The sequence below is a fragment of the Oncorhynchus keta genome, unplaced genomic scaffold (assembly GCF_023373465.1).
Source record: "Oncorhynchus keta strain PuntledgeMale-10-30-2019 unplaced genomic scaffold, Oket_V2 Un_contig_9691_pilon_pilon, whole genome shotgun sequence".
Classification (NCBI taxonomy): domain Eukaryota; kingdom Metazoa; phylum Chordata; class Actinopteri; order Salmoniformes; family Salmonidae; genus Oncorhynchus; species Oncorhynchus keta.
The window spans coordinates 39,845-66,262 of record NW_026290643.1 but is presented as its reverse complement, the minus strand read 5'-3'; the positions used below and the strand labels follow the sequence as shown (position 1 = coordinate 66,262).

General features: G+C 47.1%; 2 protein-coding genes across 2 annotated transcripts; one reads left to right on the top strand and one right to left on the bottom strand.

Moving 5' to 3' along the window:
* Window positions 1-5,961: 5,961 nt before the first annotated feature.
* LOC127927172 (protein transport protein Sec61 subunit beta-like) lies at window positions 5,962-16,346 on the bottom strand. Its single transcript, XM_052513093.1, has 4 exons — window positions 16,183-16,346; window positions 14,106-14,203; window positions 11,900-12,007; window positions 5,962-6,516 (listed from the first exon to the last, which is right to left on the bottom strand). The coding sequence occupies exons 1-4, from the start codon at window positions 16,183-16,185 to the stop codon at window positions 6,429-6,431; spliced, it is 297 nt and encodes a 98-aa protein (XP_052369053.1). The 5' UTR covers window positions 16,186-16,346; the 3' UTR covers window positions 5,962-6,428.
* Window positions 16,347-16,565: 219 nt separating this feature from the next.
* On the top strand, window positions 16,566-21,920 carry LOC127927171 (alpha-1,3/1,6-mannosyltransferase ALG2-like). Its single transcript, XM_052513092.1, is given in 6 exon segments — window positions 16,566-16,763; window positions 17,152-17,323; window positions 17,420-17,557; window positions 19,933-20,100; window positions 20,300-20,903; window positions 20,906-21,920. Coding segments are annotated over 5 exon segments (1,221 nt in total). The 5' UTR covers window positions 16,566-16,763; window position 17,152; the 3' UTR covers window positions 21,046-21,920.
* The last annotated feature ends 4,498 nt before the right edge of the window (window positions 21,921-26,418 follow it).

Genomic DNA, 26,418 nt, shown 5'->3' with positions numbered 1-26,418 from the left:
ACTGAGGTTCACACAGTAGTCTGGAGCACCCCCTTCAGGCTGATAATGTCACTGCAGCAGGCAGAGCAGATGTACCATCTGTCTTGCACACAACAAATAGTACTACGAGTGGTTTCAGCGATCCTAGTGGTAAGTGGTCTATGTGTGAGGCAGTGAGCTGTCTTTTTGTGTGAGTGCATGGTCTTGGCGTGCCTGGAGAGTTGAGTGGTCTTTGTTCTAGGAGTGAGTGGTCCTCACGGTCTTTCTGTTCAGTTAGTATTAGTGTCTCGAGCAAAGAGCAACAGATCTCACAGCTTTGAGTTGGTAGACAGCATCCTATTCAGTGCGAATATATACCGTGTGTATGAAGCCACCACAGGAGGTTGGTGGAACTTAATTGGGGACAAGGAGCTTGTGATAATGGCTAAAGCATAATAGGTGGAATGGTATCAAATACAAAGACGAGAGAAGGGGAGAGGAACCAAAGAGAAGAGATGGGAGATGAGGAGGCAAAGAGAAGAGAGAGAAGATGAGAGGAAGCAAAGAGAAGAGAGAGGAGATGAGAGGAAGCAAAGAGAAGAGAGAGGAGATGAGAGGAACCAAAGAGAAGAGAGAGGAGATGAGAGGAAGAGAAGAGAGAGGAGATGAGAGGAAGCAAAGAGAAGAGAGAGAAGATGAGAGGAAGCAAAGAGAAGAGAGAGAAGATGAGAGGAACCAAAGAGAAGAGAGAGGAGATGAGAGGAACAAAGAGAAGAGAGGATGACAGGGACCAAAGAGAAGAGAGGATGACAGGAAGCAAAGAGAAGAGAGAGGAGATGAGAGGAAGCAAAGAGAAGAGAGAGAAGATGAGAGGAACCAAAGAGAAGAGAGAGGAGATGAGAGGAACCAAAGAGAAGAGAGAGGAGATGAGAGGAACCAAAGAGAAGAGAGGATGACAGGGACCAAAGAGAAGAGAGGATGACAGGAAGCAAAGAGAAGAGAGGAGAGGATGACAGGAAGCAAAGAGAAGAGAGGAGAGGATGACAGGAACCAAAGAGAAGAGAGAGGATGACAGGAACCAAAGAGAAGAGAGGAGAGGATGACAGGAACCAAAGAGAAGAGAGAGGATGACAGGAATCAAAGAGAAGAGAGGAGAGGATGACAGGAACCAAAGAGAAGAGAGGAGAGGATGACAGGAAGCAAAGAGGAGAGAGAGGAGAGGTGACAGGAACCAAAGAGAAGAGAGAGGAGAGGATGACAGGAAGCAAAGAGGAGAGAGGAGAGGTGACAGGAACCAAAGAGAGGAGAGAGGAGAGGTGACAGGAACCAAAGAGGAGAGAGAGGAGAGGTGACAGGAACCAAAGAGGAGAGAGAGGAGAGGTGACAGGAACCAAAGAGAAGAGAAAGGAGAGGATGACAGGAACCAAAGAGGAGAGAGAGGAGAGGAACCAAAGAGGAGAGAGAGAGAGGAACCAAAGAGAAGAGAGAGGAGAGGATGACAGGAACCAAAGAGAAGAGAGAGGAGAGGATGACAGGAACCAAAGAGAAGAGAGGAGAGGATGACAGGAACCAAAGAGAGAGAGAGGAGAGGATGACAGGAACCAAAGAGAAGAGAGAGGAGAGGATGACAGGAACCAAAGAGAAGAGAGGAGAGGATGACAGGAACCAAAGAGAAGAGAGAGGAGAGGATGACAGGAACCAAAGAGAAGAGAGAGGAGAGGATGACAGGAACCAAAGAGAAGAGAGAGGAGAGGTGACAGGAACCAAAGAGGAGAGAGAGGAGAGGTGACAGGAACCAAAGAGGAGAGAGAGGAGAGGATGACAGGAACCAAAGAGAAGAGAGAGGAGAGGTGACAGGAACCAAAGAGGAGAGAGAGGAGAGGTGACAGGAACCAAAGAGGAACAGGAACAAAGAGGAGAGAGAGGAGAGGATGACAGGAACCAAAGAGAAGAGAGAGGAGAGGTGACAGGAACCAAAGAGAAGAGAGAGGAGAGGATGACAGGAACCGAAGAGAGAGAGGATGACAGGAACCAAAGAGAAGAGAGAGGAGAGGATGACAGAAACCAAAGAGAAGAGAGAGGAGAGGATGACAGGAACCAAAGAGAAGAGAGAGGAGAGGATGACAGGAACCAAAGAGAAGAGAGAGGAGAGGATGACAGGAACCAAAGAGAAGAGAGAGGAGAGGTGACAGGAACCAAAGAGAAGAGAGGAGAGGATGACAGGAACCAAAGAGAAGAGAGAGGAGAGGATGACAGGAACCAAAGAGGAGAGAGAGGAGAGGATGTCAGGAACCTAAGAGAAGAGAGAGGAGAGGATGACAGGAACCAAAGGGAAGAGAGGAGAGGATGACAGGAACCAAAGAGAAGAGAGAGGAGAGGATGACAGGAACCAAAGAGAAGAGAGAGGAGAGGATGACAGGAACCAAAGAGGAGAGAGAGGAGAGGATGACAGGAACCAAAGAGAAGAGAGAGGAGAGGATGACAGGAACCAAAGAGGAGAGAGAGGAGAGGATGACAGGAACCAAAGAAGAGAGAGGAGAGGATGACAGGAACCAAAGAGAAGAGAGAGGAGAGGATGACAGGAACCAAAGAGAAGAGAGAGGAGAGGATGACAGGAACCGAAGAGAGAGAGGATGACAGGAACCAAAGAGAAGAGAGAGGAGAGGATGACAGGAACCAAAGGGAAGAGAGGAGAGGATGACAGGAACCAAAGAGAAGAGAGAGGAGAGGATGACAGAAACCAAAGAGAAGAGAGGAGAGGATGACAGGAACCAAAGAGAAGAGAGGAGAGGATGACAGGAACCAAAGAGGAGAGAGAGGAGAGGATGTCAGGAACCTAAGAGAAGAGAGAGGAGAGGATGACAGGAACCAAAGGGAAGAGAGGAGAGGATGACAGGAACCAAAGAGAAGAGAGAGGAGAGGATGACAGGAACCAAAGAGAAGAGAGAGGAGAGGATGACAGGAACCAAAGAGAAGAGAGAGGAGAGGATGACAGGAACCAAAGAGAAGAGAGAGGAGAGGTGACAGGAACCAAAGAGGAGAGAGAGGAGAGGTGACAGGAACCAAAGAGAAGAGAGAGGAGAGGATGACAGGAACCAAAGAGAAGAGAGAGGAGAGGATGACAGGAACCAAAGAGAAGAGAGAGGAGAGGATGTCAGGAACCAAAGAGAAGAGAGAGGAGAGGATGACAGGAACCAAAGGGAAGAGAGAGGAGAGGATGACAGGAACCAAAGAGAAGAGAGAGGAGAGGATGACAGGAACCAAAGAGAAGAGAGAGGAGAGGATGTCAGGAACCAAAGAGGAGAGAGAGGAGAGGATGACAGGAACCAAAGAGAAGAGAGAGGAGAGGATGACAGGAACCAAAGAGGAGAGAGAGGAGAGGATGACAGGAACCAAAGAGAAGAGAGAGGAGAGGATGTCAGGAACCAAAGAGAAGAGAGAGGAGAGGATGACAGGAACCAAAGGGAAGAGAGAGGAGAGGATGACAGGAACCAAAGAGGAGAGAGAGGAGAGGATGTCAGGAACCAAAGAGAAGAGAGAGGAGAGGATGACAGGAACCAAAGGGAAGAGAGGAGAGGATGACAGGAACCAAAGAGAAGAGAGAGGAGAGGTGACAGGAACCAAAGAGGAGAGAGAGGAGAGGTGACAGGAACCAAAGAGAAGAGAGAGGAGAGGATGACAGGAACCAAAGAGAAGAGAGAGGAGAGGATGACAGGAACCAAAGAGGAGAGAGAGGAGAGGATGACAGGAACCAAGAGAAGAGAGAGGAGAGGATGACAGGAACCAAAGGGAAGAGAGGAGAGGATGACAGGAACCAAAGAGAAGAGAGGAGAGGATGACAGGAACCAAAGAGGAGAGAGAGGAGAGGTGACAGGAACCAAACAGAAGAGAGAGGAGAGATGACAGGAACCAAAGAGAAGAGAGAGGAGAGGATGACAGGAACCGAAGAGAAGAGAGGATGACAGGAACCAAAGAGAAGAGAGGAGAGGATGACAGGAACCAAAGAGAGGAGATGACAGGAACCAAAGAGAAGAGAGAGGAGAGGATGACAGGAACCGAAGAGAAGAGAGGATGACAGGAACCAAAGAGAAGAGAGGATGACAGGAACCAAAGAGAAGAGAGGATGACAGGAATCAAAGAGAGAGAGGATGACAGGAACCAAAGAGAAGAGAGGATGACAGGAACCAAGAGAAGAGGAGAGGATGACAGGAACCAAAGAGAGGAGAGGATGACAAACCAAAGAGAGGAGAGGATGACAGGAACCAAAGAGAAGAGGAGAGGATGACAAACCAAAGTGAGAGAGGATGAACCAAAGAGAGATGACAGGAACCAAAGAGAAGAGGAGAGGATGACAGGAACAAAGAGAACCAAAGAGAAGAGGAGAGGATGACAGGAACCAAAGAGAGGAGAGGATGACAGGAACCAAAGAGAGGAGAGGATGACAGGAATCAAAGAGAAGAGAGGATGACAGGAATCAAAGAGAGGAGAGGATGACAGGAACCAAAGAGAAGAGAGGATGACAGGAACCAAAGAGAGGAGAGGATGACAGGAACCAAAGAGAGGAGAGGATGACAGGAACCAAAGAGAAGAGGAGAGGATGACAGGAACCAAAGTGAGGAGAGGATGACAGGAACCAAAGTGAGGAGATCAGTCACTTTATATTTCTCTCTCCTGTGTAGTTCTCTGCAGATCATTTGGTAGAGCAAGGCACTTCCAAAGCCAGGATAGTGGGTTTGATAACCGGGTCCATCCGTATGTAAAATAAACTAATTAAATGCACATCTTTGGAGAACAACGTCTTCTAAATAGCATATTATGTTTATTCTCGTCTCCACAGGAGGCTGGTGAGGGGAGGACGGCTCATAAGAATGACTGAAATTAAGTGAAGAAAATGGTATCAAATACAAATGTGTGTCAATACCATTCCATGTATTAGTATGAGCCTGTCCTCCCAGAGAAATAGAGGTAGAGGAGGATGAAGGGTTCTTCACCACTGTAATAAAGTCAGATGTAATGGAATGTACTGTACAGCGCTTTGAATTTATCACATCATTTATGGTCAGCCAGTCTTAGCTTATGGCTATTATATTGTTACTATACAGTGACCTACAGTATATCCTATTTTCCTGTGTGTGTGTGTGTGTGTGAGAGAGTGATTCCTTTGCTCTCCCCTTAGGATGATGCTATTCTAATGCGGTCGAGGAAAAGGTTTCCCAAACTAGGTCCTTATTTTTTTCCCAAGCGCTACACAGCAGATTCAAATAATCAAAGCTTGATGAGTTGGTTATTTGAGTCAGCTGTGTAGTGCCTGGGAAAAAACTAAAACATTCACCCAGGGGACACCCCAGGACCGAGTTTGGGAAGCCCTGGTGTAAGACAAGCCTTGTCAAACTCCTCCTCAGGGACCCCCAGCCTTTCCATACCTTGAACTGTTCCAGAGCTAGCACAGCGGAGTCAACTAATCATCAAGCCCTTGACTAACTGAATGAGGTGTGCGAGTTCAGGGCTACAACAAAATGGTGAAATGTCTGGGGGTTCCTGAGGAGCGGTTTGAAAAAGGCTGGTGCTCTCCTGAACATACCTGATACAGCCTGTACCTGGCAGGAAACCTACACACCTGTCACATACACATACCGTGCCATGGGTAACGCTTGAATTAGTAGCTCATTTCAATAGAAATCTAACATTAAAGAGGTCTATAAAACCTAACCACTCCCTTGGTCCATACTGTATATACACACAAGGTATACGGTGCCATGTAATTGTCCAGTACGGACATTGATTGATCCACACTAAATTAGCTACACTTTGCCAAAGGCAGTGTACAGTACATGAGCTCTGGGACATGGTCTAATACAGTGCAATGGGAAACCCACATACAGACACTAAAGACCATGATTGGCAGCAGACGAGGTGTCCCGAGAGGCACTCAAGGATCATGAATTTGCATGAAGCAGTTTTACAGAGTGTAAATGCTAATATGGACATCCAACACACAACACATTCTGTTTGAGTTCATTTATTGTACAATATCACAATAAACATGTTGTCCAAATGATGTTAACAAAACATCTACAGGTTCCAATTCAGGCTGAAATATATAGATGCTTACTGACATCCTGATGAGGGGACTAGGTGCCTGATCCTTACTGGAGAGGCATCACCCATTGTCATCAACAGGACCTACAGCAGCCAGTAGGAGATGAGTCTCATGTCAGGATTCAGTCCTAGATGATCTATGCTCAAGGTCAACACACTGGTGGTCTGCAGTTCAGTTTGAGTTGGACACTAGACTGCTGCCCTGCTCTAAGAGAACACCAGACAGATTGGGTCTGTACCACCCGCCGGGACAGGCGAGTAGTGTTGTTGGGGATTCAGGTTGGTTGGTTGGTTGTTTGGTCCAGGTCTGATGTGTTAAGAAGCTGCGCCGCAGGGTCAGGGGTTGAGGGTGAAGGGTCATGGGGCGGGGTTTAGGAGCGGGTGTACTTCCCCCAGATGTGCAGCATGAAGACCGACGCGATGAACAGCAAACTCATCACCAGCACTGGTACTGGACCTCTGAGGAGAGACCACACACAGGTTACCACCCATACACACACAGGTTACCACCCATACACTGAGGAGACACACACGCAGGTTACCACCCATACACTGAGGAGACACACACGCAGGTTACCACCCATACACTGAGGAGACACACACGCAGGTTATCACCCATACACTGAGGAGAGACACACGGGTTATCACCCATACACTGAGGAGAGACACACGCAGGTTATCACCCATACACTGAGGAGAGACACATGCAGGTTACCACCCATACACAGAGGAGAGACACATGCAGGTTATCACCCATACACTGAGGAGAGACACACAGGTTATCACCCATACACTGAGGAGAGACACACGCAGGTTATCACCCATACACTGAGGAGAGACACACGCAGGTTATCACCCATACACTGAGGAGAGACAACACAGGTTACCACCCATACACTGAGGAGAGACATAGGTTACTATGCATACAGACACAGAAAACAGTGGCACAATCCCAAACTGGCCCAATCCCCTACAGCAGTGATGTTCAACTCACCCTACGAGGTACAGAGTCTGCTGCTTCTGTTCTACCTGATCATTAATTACACACACCTGGTGTGCCAGGTCTAAATCAGTCCCTGACTAGAGGGGAACAATGACACAAAGCAGTGGAACTGGCTTCCAGGTCCAGAGTTGAGTTTGAGGGCCCTCCAGTATGCACTTGTGGAGCTATACACTAGATGACCAAAAGTATGTGGACACCTTTTCATCAAACATCTCATCTTAGTATCATGAAAATTAAGAGTTGGTCGCTTCCTTCGATGCTATAACAGCCTCCACTCTTCTGGGAAGGCTTTCCACCAGAACATTACTGTGGGAACTTGCTTCCATTCAGGTCAGGCAATGATGTTGGTTGATTAGGCCTGGCTTGCAATAGGTGTTCCAATTCATCCCAATGAAGTTCGATGGGGTTGAGGTCAGGGCTCTGTGCAAGCCAGTCAAGTTCTTCCACACTGATCTTGACAAATAATTTTTGTATCTACCTCACTTTGTGCATGGGGTTATGATCATGCTGAAACAGGAAAGTGCCTTCCTCAAACTGTTGCCACAAAGTTGGAAGCACAGAATCGTCTAGAACGTCATTGTAGCATGAAGACTTCCCTTCTCTGGAACGAAGAGACATAGCCCAAACCATGCAAAACAGCCTGAGACCATTATTCCTCCTCCACCACCACCAAACCTTACAGTTGGAACCATTCATTCGGGCAGGTAGCATTCTCCTGGCATCCGCCAAACCCAGATTTCGTCCGTTGGACTGCCAGATGGTGAAGCGTGATTCATCACCATGGCATAGCGCATGGTGATCTTAGGCTTGTGTGGGGCTACTCGGCCATGGAAACCCATTTCACAATGCTCTCGAAAAACAGTTATTGTGCTGACGTTGCTTCCAAAGGAAGTTTAGAACTCGGTAGTGAGGGTTGCAAGAGGTTCAGCACTCGGCTGTCCCGTTCTGTGAGCTTATGTGGCCTACCACTTCGCTGCTGAGCCGTTGTTGCTCCTAGACATTTCCACTTCATAGTAACAGCACTTAGTTGACCGGGGCAGCTCTAGCAGGGCAGAAATTTGACAAACTGACTTGTTGGAAAGGTGGCATCCTATGACGGTGCCACGTTGAAAGTCACTGAGCTCTTCAGTAAGGCCGATCTACTGCCAATGTTTGTCTATGATAGCATGGCTGTGTGCTGGACAAATCCCCTAATTTGAAGGGGTGTCCACATACTTTTGTATATATAGTGAGAGCAGGAGAGAGAAGTAGCCTGGGGCTTAGTGTTGTACTGGGTTTCCATTAGGAAAACGTGGCTCCGGACATTTGACCGAGAGCATGTGAAATCTACTGGACCCATATGCATTGGGTGAGTAACAGGATTAAAAGGTGTCCACCCACAGTGCTCAGAATGACTGGAATCACATTTAAAATATGCTCATTCATATTAACAGAACACGCAACAACGTGCGGTCCTTCTTACCAAATTGTTATGTGCACATTGAAGATGTTAGAATAACTGTCCACAGACTTTCCTCAGACAACAAGACGAGTAACAAACAGCAACATCACTAGCCTGTCAATCTATTAGTTTACCCATTCTATTGGTCAGCGTGTCGAGAAACACAGACTCTTCCAGACAGTTGTGGAAAGATAGATCTCAAATTCATACAACCAGTCGACATAGGCTACAACCAGTCGACATAGGCACAAGGCAGTAGGCGACGCACAAATGTTCATTCCATAACGCAGTTAGCATGAGAACACCACTGTCAAACGCAAGCGTTTTCATGTAACAGATGAAAATATCTGGTAGAGATGTAGAAAGAGGGGAGATGTAATATGTAACAACTACATGGGTTGATAATATGACTTGGATTGTGTCTTTGCCTACTGGACAATGAAAGTAAGTTGATATAAAGGAATTGCCTCCACAGATATGGTCTGATGTTGACTAGGCTACTTTGAAGCAAGGTAAAACATACCTCATATGTATTAAAACGTTCAGGTTTCAAACAATGAAGTAAATGTTTTCAAAATGCTTACTGTCTCCAGCTCATTGCAAAGTGGTGTGTGATGTGCTGATGAAGCCTCCCGTTGACTACGCATTTACTGTTTGAGATGCTGCAGCAGCTCTCACTGACAGATCTGACCCTCAAAGGCTGTCAGTATACTGTAAGCCCGTATGCGTGATAAAGGCCGTCAGTATACTGTAAGCCCGTATGCGCGATAAAGGCCGTCAGTATACTGTAAGCCCGTATGCGCGATAAAGGCCGTCAGTATACTGTAAGCCTGTATGCGCGATAAAGGCCGTCAGTATACTGTAAGCCTGTATGCGCGATAAAGGCCGTCAGTATACTGTAAGCCTGTATATAAAGGCCGTCAGTATACTGTAAGCCTGTATGCGCGATAAAGGCCGTCAGTATACTGTAAGCCTGTATACTGCCTGCGATAAAGGCCGTCAGTATACTGTAAGCCTGTATGCGCGATAAAGGCAGTCAGTATACTGTAAGCCTGTATGCGCGATAAAGGCCGTCAGTATACTGTAAGCCTGTATGCGTGATAAAGGCCGTCAGTATACTGTAAGCCTGTATGCGCGATAAAGGCCGTCAGTATACTGTAAGCCTGTATGCGCGATAAAGGCCGTCAGTATACTGTAAGCCTGTATGCGCGATAAAGGCCGTCAGTATACTGTAAGCCTGTATGCGCGATAAAGGCCGTCAGTATACTGTAAGCCTACACGCGTGATAAAGGCTGTCAGTATACTGTAAGCCTACACACGTGACAAAGGCTGTCAGTATACTGTAAGCCTACACGCGTGATAAAGGCCGTCAGTATACTGTAAGCCTGTATGCGCGATAAAGGCCGTCAGTATACTGTAAGCCTGTATGCGCGATAAAGGCCGTCAGTATACTGTAAGCCTGTATGCGCGATAAAGGCCGTCAGTATACTGTAAGCCTACACGCGTGATAAAGGCTGTCAGTATACTGTAAGCCTGTATGCGTGATAAAGGCCGTCAGTATACTGTAAGCCTACACGCGTGATAAAGGCTGTCAGTATACTGTAAGCCTACACGCGTGATAAAGGCTGTCAGTATACTGTAAGCCTACACGCGTGATAAAGGCTGTCAGTATACTGTAAGCCTACACACGTGAAAGGCTGTCAGTATACTGTAAGCCTACACGCGTGATAAAGGCTGTCAGTATACTGTAAGCCTACACGCGTGATAAAGGCTGTCAGTATACTGTAAGCCTACACGCGTGATAAAGGCTGTCAGTATACTGTAAGCCTACACGCGTGATAAGGACAATGAATATATATACATACTGTACACGCAAGCTCCAATTTTATTCAACTAAATTATGCAAATGAACCTATAGACTGATAAGCATAACGAGTCAAATGTATTTCCATCGACTGGTTTTACATCAATAAATAGACTAAAAAGCATTATTTCGTAATGGGATGTTTTCTTATCCTGGACAATTGGACGGCGGCAATTTGATTTGACTTAAAGTAGCCAAAAGTCAGACAGGTGGTTCATATGGAGCTCTTTTTGAGCTCCAACCAGCCTTATAAACTGGGTGGTTCGAGCCCTGAACACTGATTGGCTGACAGCCGTGGCGTATCAGAACGTAGCCATGTGGTTAGAGCGTTGGACTAGTAACCGAAAGGTTGCAAGTTCAAATCCCCGAGCTGACAAATCTGTTGTTCTGCCCCTGAACAGGCAGTCATTGAAAATAAAAAGGTGTTCTTAACTGACTTGCCTAGTTAAATAAAGGTTCAAAAAATACCACAGGTTTGACAAAACTTTTATTTTTACTGCTTTAATGACAATGGTAACCAGTTTATAATAGCAGTAAGGCACCCCGGGTTTGTGCTATATGGGCAATATATCATGGCTAAGGGCGGTGTCCAGGCACTCAGCGTTGGGGATCAGAACAGCCCTTAGCCACAGTATATTGGCCATGATCCACACCCCCTCGTGGCTTATTGCTTAATTACCACCATTGAACTGGGACCAGTGTTTCTCCTAGCATTATGCTTTCATTGAAAATCTCCATTCTGGCAGATGTGGGTGCCTCTACACCCCATCTAGATCAATTCTAGGGGAAACATTGCCTGGGAGGCAGTAGAGATGTGGTCCTATTGTGTTTCTGCATTCATTGATGAGGATTTGATGAGAAGGCGGTGCGCCATCCCTGAAGTGGAAGGGTGGGGGGAGAGAGTGTTACCATACCAACCCCCCCCCCCTCCTCTCTGAAGGCTGTAATTGACTTGACCTTTCTGAGTAGATCTTAATGAAGCTGAGACCAGCGTTCAACACACACACACACACACACACACACACACACACACACACATCTGTCCTGGACTACAGGAGCAACACCCTCAGTAACTACAGCAGAACTGGAACTGTGTGGAGTAGAGGAGATCTCTAACCGTTGTCAGTAGTGGTCTCAGTCTAGAACCATGACCAGGAGGCATAGAACAGCGGCCCGAGCGTCAGACAGCAGCCAGACTCAGAAAGCTGGAGTGTTCAGTGTTAAGGAACAGTATGGAGCTGAACTCACGGTGTCTGTAAGGGGACAGGGGGCTCCAGGAACATACACACCCTGGGGTCTGATCAGCATTTAGCCTCAGTCCCCCAAGTCTCATTTACTGCCATTAAACATTCATGCTCTTCCTCATAAACACTGTACATACCTACTCTGTGTGTGAGATACATGTGTGTAGATTTGAAGGAATCCTGGAGCCTTTGTGAGTGTGTATGGTTGTGTGTGTGAGATACATGTGTGTGTGTGTGTATTTGAAGGAATCCTAGAGCCTGTGTGTGTGCGTGCGTGTGTACACACTCACACTTTGAGTCCTGGTGAGTCCTCAGTGTAGAAGCGCCACATGCCCCCTGTGCCGCCCGCTGACGCTGTGGTCCTGCCTGCACTGCGTGTGCCACTGCTCGTTGCTTTCCTGTGACATCACACATACGAGACACAACATAGGAGCTATAACATCATATACAAGAGACAACAAGCTATTTACATGAGAGCATGTCAGTCACACCTTTACAGAGTTGTCTGCAATTAACCTTCATTTGCTCCAGTTTTGACCATTTGAGTCTCAGATGGTTAGATGTAAAAACACAGCGGCTGTAGGAAATACTGCCTCTGCAGAGTGTGCAGTTCTAAGCCATATCTGAACCCATAACATTATTGTGTGAAATGACAAATCACAGACACTGTCCAGTGTTTCCCGCAGGATTTCCCTGGTGGCAAGGGTAGCGGGGGGTGCATTGCTACTAGCAGTAACGCAATGACATGCTAGCTGTTCCCATAGACTTCCAGTCATTGAGCCAATTACCATCGATTTAAAAGTGCGTCTCAGCAGAGATATCATGGGTCGCGCTAACAGAGGATTCTGGGGGGGGGGGTTTGACACAGAAAGAAAATTAAAATTGCAGAAAAAAAAACTCTTGTAGCATTTTATAAATGCAGATCTTAAATGTTTATCGTAAATTCTGCCCTGCTTCAGTCAGGGTTCGCTCCTAATCAGTAATGTAAAAGGTAATTTGTGCTTCAGTCAGGGTTCGCTCCTAATCAGTAATGTAAAAGGTAATTTGTGCTTCAGTCAGGGTTCGCTCCTAATCAGTAATGTAAAAGGTAATTTGTGCTTCAGTCAGGGTTCGCTCCTAATCAGTAATGTAAAAGGTAATTTGTGCTTCAGTCAGGGTTCGCTCCTAATCAGTAATGTAAAAGGTAATTTGTGCTTCAGTCAGGGTTCGCTCCTAATCAGTAATGTAAAAGGTAATTTGTGCTTCAGTTTCAATCAGTAATGTAAAAGGTAATTTGTGCTCAGTCAGGGTTCGCTCCTAATCAGTAATGTAAAAGGTAAATTGTGCTTCAGTCAGGGTTAGCTCCTAATCAGTAATGTAAAAAATTTGTAATTCAGTCATAATTATAATAATCAGTAATGAAAAAGGTAATTTGTGCTTCAGTTCCACTCCACTGATGTGTAGGATACTTTTCTCTGGTGTTTTTTCTCTCCGGCAGCCAGTTAAATGCAAAACAAAGCATTAGAAAGAATCCAGCTACATTTCCTATAAACATCAGAAATATGGCCATGCATAGTTTTTGCAAGAAAAACCTTGCTTTTTCATTGTAAGCCAATTTACATGTGGCTGCTAGCCAAATAGCGTTGCACTACTGTTGACATTTCATGAAAATGATTTTCTGCCGAATGTGTTGAACCAATGCATTTTGTGTGAAGTAAAACTAGTTGCACGCCCCTAATCCAAAGAACACCGGTTTCGTGTTGAAAGTTGAGTTATGGGGTTTAAAGAAACGCTGATTCTTTGTTCGTCCGCTTTTTGAAAATGCAGATTTCTAAAAGCTAATGTGACCCTGGATATACGCATAAAAAAAGCAGTGGGCCACCGCTGCTAAATGAATGTAGGGGAAACACTGCCATTTGAGGTAGAAGTACTATAGTACCCAACTCCCTCTACTACAGCAGTTTGTGTTCAGACGCCTGTAGTTAATGTCCTGATGTAGTGATTCATAACTGCTGTACACATCCACTGAGATTAAAAGGGGCTAAATGAGGTAATGAGTGAATGAGGGATAAGGTAGTAATGATGTAATGATGATGACAGCGAGGCTCTGATTACATACTGATTAAGCCTAAAGCACCAACATCTATCTCATGGTATCTACGCAGAGGGATATCTAAACACCATCACTCTACCTACAGTATTGTGTCAGAGAGACAGGAGAGGGTCCCAAATCATTTTACATCCTCTAGTCTACCTAAAATGTAGTTGATTTTAGTAATGTACTCTTGTGTTATAGGTTGGAGCTCGGTGGTAATGTTGATGCTTGAGGGTGGTTAAGGGTACCAGTATGTAATGTCTTCAGTCTGATTGGAGTCTTGGTGTTTGTTGTAGATCCTTCTGCGTTAGGTGAGGTTGTGTGTGGCTCTTGCTGCCATGTACCATGATGATGTAGTTGTATTTTGTTTTTGAAGCGCTTTGAGATTATGAAAGCGCTATAGAAATGTAATAAATTATTACCTCTGTCGGACTGTGGATCCTGCTGCGCGGGGGGCCACTGTCTTGCTGGGGGATCGGCTCCCTGCACCGACATTAGTTGCACTTGATGCTGGTCCAGGCTGAGGAAGAGACAGTTACACACAAAATACTAAGATTACAGAATAAAACAGAAATGTAACCATTGGATTTGACCCACTTTGGATGTGGGGTTCTCTGAAATGATAATCACAAATAACTTCCTCATAATACACTGCTCCAAAAAATAAAGGGAACACTAAAATAACACGTCCTAGATCTGAATGAATTAAATATTCTTATTAAATACTTTTTTCTTTACATAGTTGAATGTGCTGACAACAAAATCACAAAAATTATCAATGGAAATCAAATGTATAAACCCATGGAGGTCTGGATTTGGAGTCACACTCAACATTAAAGTGGAAAACCATACTACAGGCTGATCCAAATTTGATGTAATGTCCTTAAAACAAGTCAAAATGAGGCTCAGTTGTGTGTGTGTGGCCTCCACGTGCCTGTATGACCTCCCTACAACGCCTGGGCATGCTCCTGGACAGTCTGTGGTGCAACGTGGCATTGGTGGATGGAGGGAGACATGATGTCCCAGATGTGCTCAATTGGATTCCGGTCTGGGGAACAGGCGGGCCAGTCCATAGCATCAATGCCTTCCTCTTGCAGGAACTGCTGACACACTCCAGCCACATGAGGACTAGCATGGTCTTGCATTAGGAGGAACCCAGGGCCAACCACACCAGCATATGGTCTCATCTCGGTACCTAATGGCAGTCAGGCTACCTCTGGCGAGCACATGGAGGGCTGTGCGGCCCCCCAAAGAAATGCCACCCCACACCATGAATGACCCACCGCCAAACCAGTCATGCTGGAGGATGTTGCAGGCAGCAGAACGTTCTCCACGGCGTCTCCAGACTGTCACGTCTGTCACGTGCTCAGTGTGAACCTGTGTGAACCTGCTTTCATCTGTGAAGAGCACAGGGCGCCAGTGGCGAATTTGCCAATCTTTGTGTGCTCCTCCTGCTCCTCCTTGCACAAAGGCGGAGGTAGAGGTCCTGCTGCTCGGTTGTTGCCCTCCTCCACATCTCCTGATGTACTGGCCTGTCTCCTGGTAGCACCTCCATGCTCTGGACACTACGCTGACAGACACAGCAAACCTTCTTGCCACAGCTCGCATTGATGTGCCATCCTGGATGAGCTGCACTACCTGAGCCACTTGTGTGGGTTGTGGATGAGCTGCACTACCTGAGCCACTTGTGTGGGTTGTAGACTCCGTCTCATGCTACCAATAGTGTGAAAGCACCGCCGACATTCAAAAGTGACCAAAGCCAGGAAGCATAGGAACTGAGAAGTGGTCTGTGGTCCCCACCTGCAGAACCACTCCTTTAATGGGGGGTGTCTTGCTAATTGCCTATAATTTCCACCTGTTGTCTATTCCATTTGCACAACAGCATGTGAAATTTATTGTCAATCAGTGTTGCTTCCTAAGTGGACAGTTTGATTTCATAGAAATGTGATTGACTTGGAGTTACATTGTGTTGTTTAAGTGTTCCCTTTATTTTTTTGAGTAGTGTATATAGGAGCTCACTAGCTACTACTAGAGGCCCTCTTTACCAGCGATGAGTACCCTAAAGCGCCATGAACAGCGTAGTCAAATGTAATTTCTAAATGTTCATGTCATTGCAATGATTGTTTGTGATAGTCTGGCTGGCTCACATATAACAGAATAAAGATTCGCTGATTCGAAAAATGGCCACGTATACAAATAGATCATGGATCATCATACTAACTTTAACTAGCTGGCTACCTTAGATGGCTTCTAAACCTGACAGTCACCTCGGCGGTAAAGAATGATTATAATATAAAACAGCAATGTTAAATAAGACTAATATAACATCATGCCTGCAATTGTACTAGGTTAGCTTGCTAACAGAGGCTAATTGAATGTCTCTGTTATGCCTAGCTAAATTGAATGAGAGCTAACGTAAGGTAGCTAGTCAGTTGGCTAAAGCCAAGTTAAGAGGTGTACAACAATATAATTTATTTTGAAAAATTATAGAATTCTTACCATTTTAAGTTGCACTTTGGATTTCAGCTAAAGAAGAAAACTTCAACTGTTCCTCGAACTGAAGTCCACGTCAAATGGGCAGCAGTGCTGTACACAAATCGCTACAAATTTAGAAGGAATCCAAGAAAGATGACGCTTGTCTAAAAGGACACGATTACAGAACGAAGGACCATTTTAGGTGCCCTATGTCAAGCCTGAACCAAGAAGCTCATAATTGACATCTAACGGATTCAATTTATTACAAATTGTAGATTCATATATAATCTCATGGTAAAAATTATTTATTAAAAAAAGTGTACTTTAATTTCTAATTTGTTTAATCTAATTTTGGAGTTTGAACGAAAGGCAAATGAAAAGTGTGCGTGCCGAGAGAGGTGACGTGTCTCATAGGAAGCGACGTGCTCCAGAGGGTGGCATCTGACGCTATTTTGGTTCAACACAGGGGGATTTTGCCGTTGTAAATTAAATGAACATTTGAGCCATCATGTCGATTAGTAGGCTCAGTGGCATATTAGTGTTCGTAAGTTGACCACTGTTTCCTGGACACAAGTTGGACAGACTGCATTATCAAGGAGCGAAAGGTAAAGTTTATGACAGACAACGTCCACACTGAATTAGTAACGAATGCATACTAGCTGGTCTCTGTGATACTAGGTTGATATAAGCTCGATGTTCACTGTGTTTAGTGTAGCTTTCGGCTAGAGATATCTATTGACTTTTTCAACAACATCACGGTTAGCTGATGTTATGAGCTTTGCCAATTCAACCGGGAGAACGTTATATGGGTTGTGGCATTGTAGACTAAACAATCCACCTCTCTGCCATGTCAATAATGTCCTCCATTCTGTAACGTTGTATTGAATGTATTAATACTGTCTGACCCTTCTGAACAAGCCCCATGTTGATGACGCACCTGTCAACCTGTCAGTGTCATCCGGCTTCTTTAAACATGTTGTCTGTCTCCTTCAGGATGGTGCGGGTGGTGTTTCTCCACCCAGACCTGGGTATAGGTGGTGCAGAGAGGCTGGTGGTGGATGCAGCTGTAGCTCTACGCTCTCGCGGCTGCAGTGTTCAGATCTGGACGGCCCACCATGATCCCACACACTGCTTCTCAGAGACACTGGACCCAGACCTGAACGTGGTGGGTGTCGATAACAGTGTAATCTAATAACAGTGTTATAACACACACAAACACACTCACACTGTTTTCCTACCTGACCCTGTTGGTCATCTCCAGGTGTGTGTGGGTGACTGGTTGCCTACCAGTGTGTTTGGGTACCTGCATGCCCTGTGTGCCTACCTCAGGATGATCTACGTAGCTCTCTACCTGGTCTTCCTCAGCGGAGTAGAGTACGACGTGGTCTTCTGTGATCAGGTTTGTGACACACCGTCAACATATTTTTTTTTATCTTCACTTTAGCATAAATCAGATCAAATGTATTTATAAAGCCCTTCTTACATCAGCTGATATCTCAAAGTGCTGTACAGAAACCCAGCCTAAAACCCCAAACAACAAGCAATGCAGGTGTAAAAGCACGGTGGCTACGAAAAACTCCCTAGGAAGGCCAAAACCTAGGAAGAACCCTAGAGAGGAACCAGACTATGAGGGGTGGCCAGTCCTCTTCTGGCTGTGTCGGGTGGAGATTATAACAGAACATGGCCAAGATGTTCAAATGTTCATAAATGACCAGCATGGTCAAATAATAATAATCACAGTAGTTGTTGAGGGTGCAGCAAGTCAGCACCTCAGGAGTAAATGTCAGTTGGCTTTTCATAGCCGATCATTAAGAGTATCTCTAACGCTCCTGCTGTCTCTAGAGAGTTGAAAACAGCAGGTCTGGGACAGGTAGCACGTCCAGTGAACAGGTCAGGGTTCCAAAGCCACAGGCAGAACAGTTGAAACTGGAGCAACAGCACGGCCAGGTGGACTGGGGACAGCAAGGAGTCATCATGCCAGGTAGTCCTTAGGCATGGGCTTAGGTCCTCCGAGAGAGAGAAAGAAAGAGAGAATTAGAGAGAGCATACTTAAATTCACACAGGACACCGTATAAGACAGGAGAAGTACTCCAGATATAACAAACTGACCCTAGCCTCCCCCCCGGCACATAAACTACTGCAGCATAAATACTGGAGGCTGAGACAGGAGGGGTCAGGAGACACTGTGGCCCCATCAGATGATACCCCCGGACAGGGCCAAACAGGAAGGATATAACCCCACCCAATTTGCCAAAGCAAATTAGAGGATATCTTCAACCATCAACTTACCATCCTGAGACAAGGCCGATTATAGCCCACACAGATCTCCGCCACGGCACAACCCAAGGGGGGCGCCAACCCAGACAGGAAGATCACGTCAGTGACGCACCCCTCCTAGGGATGGTATGAAAGAGCACCAGTAAGCCAGTGACTCAGCCTCTGTAAAAGTGTTAGAGGCAGAGAATCCCACTGAAGAGATGAGTCTTCAGTAAAGACTTAAAGGTTGAGACCGAGTCTGCGTCTCTCGCATGGGTAGGCAGACCATTCCATAAAAATGGAGCTCTATAGGAGAAAGCCCTGCCTCCAGCTGTTTGCTTAGAAATTCTAGGGACAATTAGGAGGCCTGCGTCTTGTGACCGTAGCGTACGTGTAGGTATGTACGGCAGGACCAAATCAGAAAGATGGTTATGAGCAAGCCCGTGTAATGCTTTGTAGGTTAGCAGTAAAACCTTGAAATCAGCCCTTGCCTTAACAGGAAGCCAGTGTAGGGAGGCGAGCACTGGAGTAATATGATATTTTTTTTTTGGTTCTAGTCAGGATTCTAGCAGCCGTATTTAGCACTAACTGAAGTTAATTTACTGCTTTATCCGGGTAGCCAGAAAGTAGAGCATTGCAGTAGTTTAACCTAGAAGTAACAAAAGCATGGATTAATTTTTCTGCATTTTTTTAATTTTATTTGTACCTTGTCAGCTCGGGATTCGAACTTGCAACCTTTCGGTTACTAGTCCAACGCTCTAACCACTAGGCTACCCTGCCACATCATTTTTGGCAGAAAGTTTCTGATTTTTGCAATGTTACGTAGATGGAAAAAAGCTGTCCTTGAAACAGTCTTGATATGTTCATCAAAAGAGATCAGGGTCCAGAGTAACAACGAGGTCCTTCAAAGTTTTATTTGAGATGACTGTACAACCATCAAGATTAATTGTCAGATTCAACAGAAGATCTCTTTGTTTCTTGGGACCTGGAACAAGCATCTCTGTTTTGTCAGAGTTTAAAAGTAGAATGTTTGCAGCCATCCACTTCCTTATGTCTGAAACACAGGCTTCTAAGCGAGGGCAATTTTGGGGTTTCACCATGTTTCATTGAAATGTACAGCTGTGTGTCATCCGCATAACAGTGAAAGTTAACATGTTTTTGAATGACATCCCCAAGAGGTAAAATATATAGTGAAAACAATACTGGTCCTAAAATGGAACCTTGAGGAACACCGACATTTACAGTTGATTTGTCAGAGGACAAACAATTCACAGAGACAAACTGATATCTTTCCGACAGATAAGATCTAAACCAGGCCAGAAGTTGTCCGTGTAGACCAATTTGGGTTTCCAATCTCTCCAAAAGAAAGAATGTGGTGATCGATGGAATCAAAAGCAGCACTAAGGTCTAGGTTACCTTTTCATTTTGACTCTCACCTTCACACTCGTCTTTTTTGCTTTCACTTTTTCTGTAGTTGTGATTGTAGTAGATACAACCCTACTCTCTCTCCTATTACAGGTGTCGGTGTGTATCCCAGTCCTGAGGTTGTCTCGTCAGAGGAAAAAGGTTCTGTTCTACTGTCATTTCCCAGACCAGCTACTGACCCAGAGAGGCTCAGCTCTGAAAAAGCTCTACCGCGCCCCCATAGACAGACTGGAGGAACTCACCACTGGCATGGCTGATATGGTGAGAGTATAGAACCAGAGAAATAAGGATTAGAGTATAGAACCAGAGAAACAAGGATTAGATTTTAAGAGTAGAAAATACCAACCGTTTCATTAATTTATTTTCAATGGAAACTAGTTTTGATTTTCCCAATTGAGCTCTCTCCTCTGACCTTGTTGATGAGATATCACTGACTAATCCTTCTTGTTTCTTGTCCCAGGTGCTGGTGAATAGTTGTTTCACTGCAGTGGTCTTTAGGGAGACCTTCCGTTCCCTGGATGGGGTCCAGACTGACGTCCTCTATCCCTCCCTCAACACACACAGCTTTGACAGGCCCCCTGAGGAGCAGCTAGAGCAGGGTCTGGGGGGCTTGATCCCTGAAGGTGTGTCCTGCCTCTTCCTGTCTCTGAACCGCTATGAGAGGAAGAAGAGCCTGGGTCTGGCCCTGGAGGGCCTCTCTTCCCTGAAGACTCGCCTCGCCACAGGGGACCAGGCAGGAATCCACCTGGTGGTGGCAGGGGGGTACGACGGCCGTGTTGCTGAGAATGTCCAGCACTACGCTGAGCTGAAGGAGCTAGCAGCACGGCTGGGATTGGAGGACTCTGTCACCTTCCTGCGCTCTCCCTCAGACAGCCAGAAGGTGGCGCTGTTGCGGGGCAGTGCATGCGTTCTCTACACGCCCAGCAGAGAGCACTTTGGGATAGTGCCAGTGGAGGCCATGTACTGCTGCTGTCCCGTCATTGCTGTGAGGTCTGGAGGGCCTCTGGAGAGTGTAGGTGACGGGGAGACGGGCTTCCTGTGTGAGCCCACGGCCGAGGCCTTCTCCTGGCCATGGAGAAGCTGTTCAGAGACCCCCAGCTCCGCAAGGACATGGGCCAGGCCGGCAGGAGGCGGGTTCAGGAGAAGTTCTCCCTGGAGGCCTTCTCAGACCAGCTGCACGGGTACATCCTCAGACTGACCCAGTGACACCTCTGCTGGAGCAGTAACTGGGCTGGGGTGTGTTAGCGGCGCAGCTTTCGGTAGAAGTCACCCGTAGACACATCTAGATCAGTTTACCTTCTCTTAATCCCTGCCTAAATCCTAACCAAAGAATGGAGAACTGACCTGAGATCAGCATCTCATTGGTGCATTTTCATCCTACTGCAACTATAGCCAGGTAGAGGTGGATGGGCTAAATATGTAGGGATAAAATACGGTTACTGAGAACTGGAGGACAGACTGGGGAGGGGGGGGGTATAATGTAGAGGGACGCAGACTGAGGAGGACTCTAGACAATTAGTCATTGTTCCTCCAGGAGGGGTTGCTGAGGGAATGGAGGGATGGAATCTCAGCTCCAATTAACAAAAGAGTAAGGACTTTACCCATACTGCCCTGGGGCCTCTCGTAACAATACCAGCACCGGCCCTTGGTTCCAGAAGTGTGTGTGTGTGAGGGGGTGACCAAGGGCTTAATGAACAAGAGCTACAAAACCACTAGGATGGATCTGTAGTGTGATAGACGTGCTGCTGTGTGTTTGCGCATGCCACCGAGCGCCATTAGCCAGTTGGCAGCCACAGATCGATAAGCAGGATGTTTGCCACTTCCTCTGCCCTTTCAGACCTTGGTTACTTTTCACAATGACGGAATGTTTGGCCTGTACATTGCTGTTGATGTCGGTCTCTGGGTTATTAGGAGATGATGCTGTGTGTTGGTCATTATGTGTGTGTGTGTGTGTGTGTGTAGTATAGAAGGTCATGTTGTCTGCTGGTCAGTCTGTTACTAACCTCTAGAAGAGCTCTTATTGACATTCCTCAAGTCTTAATAAAACAGTCAGAGGACACATATCTGGTTTACCAACTCTGCTTGTTTTGTTGTCAAGTTCTTTCTTTTTCTCTTTTGTACCAGACTGTTGTGTATCAGGCAGGTGTCCAACACACGTGCACACACACTCTAAATCCAACTGTCATCAACCCACTGCAAATGCAATGCCACCGAGAGAGAAGAGGAGTGGAAAAGTATAGGGCCGTGTTTGTGAATGTGTGTGTTCAGTCAATGTTTCAGTGAGCAGAGGAATTAGCAGGAGATGAGGAGGGCTGTTACCACGGTGATTTAGAGACCCTGCTAGGAGGGGAAGATAAAGCGGCCCTCTGGAACCACCAGGGAGAGAACACACACACTGGAGCCTCGGGGACAGGAGTGTGGGAGAGGGTGGGCTGAGGAGGAGGGAGACTGAGTGTGGTGAACGGACCCCCCCCCCCAATCACCACCTGGGCTCTCAGCAGCTCATAAACACAGTGATTTAAAGCAGGAGACTATCAGGCTTCTGGACACACAGGAGGACTGTTCTTCTGTCTCCCCATCTGTCTGATTATCTGTCTGTATGACTGTCTGTCCCTCAAAGCCGTCAAGTCAGTCAGTCCCCCCTCATCCCTTCCCACCTCCTCCTCTGAGCCCTGTGGTGGGGTAGTGTAATTCTGTTATTGAGACACCATGTGTCCTGAGCTGCAGTGATAACCACCGAGCGGGAGCCACCGGCACTCAGGCTTAATTCATTAATGAGACCGCGGGGTTGGTTTTAAATAGGCTCTAATTCCACACACACAGACACCAGGAGAGATTGGGAAGTTGGTGGAGAGATGTATAGGTGTGTGTGTGTATGTGTGCTGGGTTTTTATCGATGTGAATGTGTGCTGGGGGGAGGGGGAGGTGAGATGTATCGGTGTGTGTGTGTGTTTTTATCTGTTTTGTTGGCAGTTTGGGAGCGTGTACCCTTATTATTACAACATTAAAGATGAACTCTGTTTTTTTAAACCAGCTCTCTGATTGGATGTTAATCATGCTTTCTGATTGGGTGTTAATCATGGGCTAAATGGAGATGAGGGAATAACAAACAAGTTAATCACTACAAGCCTTCACCTGGTCACAGACCGCTGGGCTAGAGCCCGAGAGAACACACACACACACATATACATCTCGCCATCACCTCCAACCCAGAGTGATGAGAAGTCATGAGGATTGCTCCAACCCAGAGTGATGGGAAGTCATGAGGATTGCTCCAACCCAGAGTGATGGGAAGTCATGAGGATTGCTCCAACCCAGAGTGATGAGAAGTCATGAGGATTGCTCCAACCCAGAGTGATGAGAAGTCATGAGGATTGCTCCAACCCAGAGTGATGGGAAGTCATGAGGATTGCTCCAACCCAGAGTGATGGGAAGTCATGAGGATTGCTCCAACCCAGAGTGATGGGAAGTCATGAGGATTGCTCCAACCCAGAGTGATGGGAAGTCATGAGGATTGCTCCAACCCAGAGTGATGGGAAGTCATGAGGATTGCTCCAACCCAGAGTGATGGGAAGTCATGAGGATTGCTCCAACCCAGTGATGGGAAGTCATGATTGCTCCAACCCAGAGTGATGAGAAGTCATGAGGATTGCTCCAACCCAGAGTGATGAGAAGTCATGAGGATTGCTCCAACCCAGAGTGATGAGAAGTCATGAGGATTGCTCCAACCCAGAGTGATGAGAAGTCATGAGGATTGCTCCAACCCAGAGTGGTGAGAAGTCATGAGGATTGCTCCAACCCAGAGTGATGAGTCATGGTGCTCCAGAAGTCATGAGGATTGCTCCAACCCAGAGTGATGAGAAGTCATGAGGATTGCTCCAACCCAGAGTGGTGAGAAGTCATGAGGATTGCTCCAACCCAGAGTGGTGAGAAGTCATGAGGATTGCTCCAACCCAGAGTGGTGAGAAGTCATGAGGATTGCTCCAACCCAGAGTGATGAGAAGTCATGAGGATTGCTCCAACCCAGAGTGGTGAGAAGTCATGAGGATTGCTCCAACCCAGAGTGATGGGAAGTCATGAGGATTGCTCCAACCCAGAGTGGTGAGAAGTCATGAGGATTGCTCCAACCCAGAGTGGTGAGAAGTCATGAGGATTGCTCCAACCCAGAGTGGTGAGAAGTCATGAGGATTGCTCCAACCCAGAGAGGGATTGTGCACTTATCAAAAGTCAACTGAATTTGTCTATTGTCTAGGACAGTGGTTCCCAACCAGGGGTACTAGGACCCCTTGGGGTACTTGGTCTATCCACAGGGGGTACTTGAAGACTCATGAGAACATAGGCTTACTGGTCAATTGCAAATGGGGGGCACTTCTGGGCTCCTCCGGGCAGAGCTAAATTCAGTTGGTGGTACAGTAACGTAAAGACGTTAGGAGCCACTGGTCTAGGATGTTGGTAGTTCTGGTAACTCTGTCCTCCAAACGTCCCTTGTTGGGATGAGTAATGTCATCGTCAGTGTAAAGGGTTAATGCAGAGAAGAGAGAACACTGTAGGCCTGTCGTGTCATTGATAGATTGTTTAAACAAAGCAAATCTGCATTGATATTCATGGGACGTCTTTCAGCGCTGTTTTACATGGAACACGTTAGCAAATTATGTATTTCAGATTTTACTGCTTCTATAAAGTATTCAAATATATTAGCATATACTGTACCTCGTAACTGTTAACTCTGCAGAGCCTTCGGAGTGATACACGCATAAACACACATGTGCACCTGCATGCACACACACACAAACTTTGTGTAAAAGTGATTTAGTCCAGTGACATAAAATAACCATCTCTGGGAGGTTTTAATAAAGCTATCAACAATGTCTGATAGTGGTGTGTTATAGATAGCCTCAATAAAACTCTATGTTTATGGCTCTGCAAGGAGAGACATTATAGGACTAACTCTACCCAGTCTACAGTAGGCTGTAGGGGCTGCTGCTGAAAACATGGCGTAGACAGAGAGACACAGATCTAATACTGTATTGTAGAATAGGAGTTATCTTTACTGTGAATAGAACTGGTCATATGTATCTAGTCTTGAATCTTGATGTGTTCTGGGTGTCACACTGGTGGTCTCCACTCACAGGCTGTCTCCTTGAGTGTCAGGCAGAACAGAGGAGAGAGGTCACAGGCTGTCTCCCAGAGTGGCAGGCAGAACAGAGGAGAGAGGTCACAGGCTGTCTCCCAGAGTGGCAGGCAGAACAGGGAGAGAGGTCACAGGCTGTCTCCCAGAGTGGCAGGCAGAACAGAGGAGAGAGGTCACAGGCTGTCTCCCAGAGTGGCAGGCAGAACAGAGGAGAGAGGTCACAGGCTGTCTCCCAGAGTGGCAGGCAGAACAGGGAGAGAGGTCACAGGCTGTCTCCCAGAGTGGCAGGCAGAACAGAGGAGAGAGGTCACAGGCTGTCTCCCAGAGTGGCAGGCAGAACAGAGGAGAGAGGTCACAGGCTGTCTCCCAGAGTGGCAGGCAGAACAGAGGAGAGAGGTCACAGGCTGTCTCCCAGAGTGGCAGGCAGAACAGGGAGAGAGGTCACAGGCTGTCTCCCAGAGTGGCAGGCAGAACAGGGGAGAGAGGTCACAGGCTGTCTCCCAGAGTGGCAGGCAGAACAGGGAGAGAGGTCACAGGCTGTCTCCCAGAGTGGCAGGCAGAATAGGGAGAGAGGTCACAGGCTGTCTCCCAGAGTGGCAGGCAGAACAGGGAGAGAGGTCACAGGCTGTCTCCCAGAGTGGCAGGCAGAACAGAGGAGAGAGGTCACAGGCTGTCTCCTTGAGTGGCAGGCAGAACAGGGAGAGAGGTCACAGGCTGTCTCCCAGAGTGGCAGGCAGAACAGAGGAGAGAGGTCACAGGCTGTCTCCCAGAGTGGCAGGCAGAACAGGGAGAGAGGTCACAGGCTGTCTCCCAGAGTGGCAGGCAGAACAGGGGAGAGAGGTCACAGGCTGTCTCCCAGAGTGGCAGGCAGAACAGGGGAGAGAGGTCACAGGCTGTCTCCCAGAGTGGCAGGCAGAACAGAGGAGAGAGGTCACAGGCTGTCTCCCAGAGTGGCAGGCAGAACAGGGAGAGAGGTCACAGGCTGTCTCCCAGAGTGGCAGGCAGAATAGGGGAGAGAGGTCACAGGCTGTCTCCTTGAGTGGCAGGCAGAACAGGGAGAGAGGTCACAGGCTGTCTCCCAGAGTGGCAGGCAGAATAGGGAGAGAGGTCACAGGCTGTCTCCTTGAGTGGCAGGCAGAACAGAGGAGAGAGGTCACAGGCTGTCTCCTTGAGTGGCAGGCAGAACAGGGAGAGAGGTCACAGGCTGTCTCCTTGAGTGGCAGGCAGAACAGAGGAGAGAGGTCACAGGCTGTCTCCCAGAGTGGCAGGCAGAACAGGGAGAGAGGTCACAGGCTGTCTCCTTGAGTGGCAGGCAGAATAGGGGAGAGAGGTCACAGGCTGTCTCCCAGAGTGGCAGGCAGAACAGAGGAGAGAGGTCACAGGCTGTCTCCCAGAGTGGCAGGCAGAACAGAGGAGAGAGGTCACAGGCTGTCTCCCAGAGTGGCAGG

What these genes read in the sequence shown, in the direction of transcription:
- LOC127927172 (XM_052513093.1), bottom strand. An exon ending in GGATCCACAGTCCGACAGAG is followed by an intron (nt 12,008 to 14,105) that starts GTAATAATTTAT and finishes GTGATGTCACAG; the next exon opens with GAAAGCAACGAGCAGTGGCA. An exon ending in GACTCACCAGGACTCAAAGT is followed by an intron (nt 6,517 to 11,899) that starts GTGAGTGTGTAC and finishes GTCTCTCCTCAG; the next exon opens with AGGTCCAGTACCAGTGCTGG.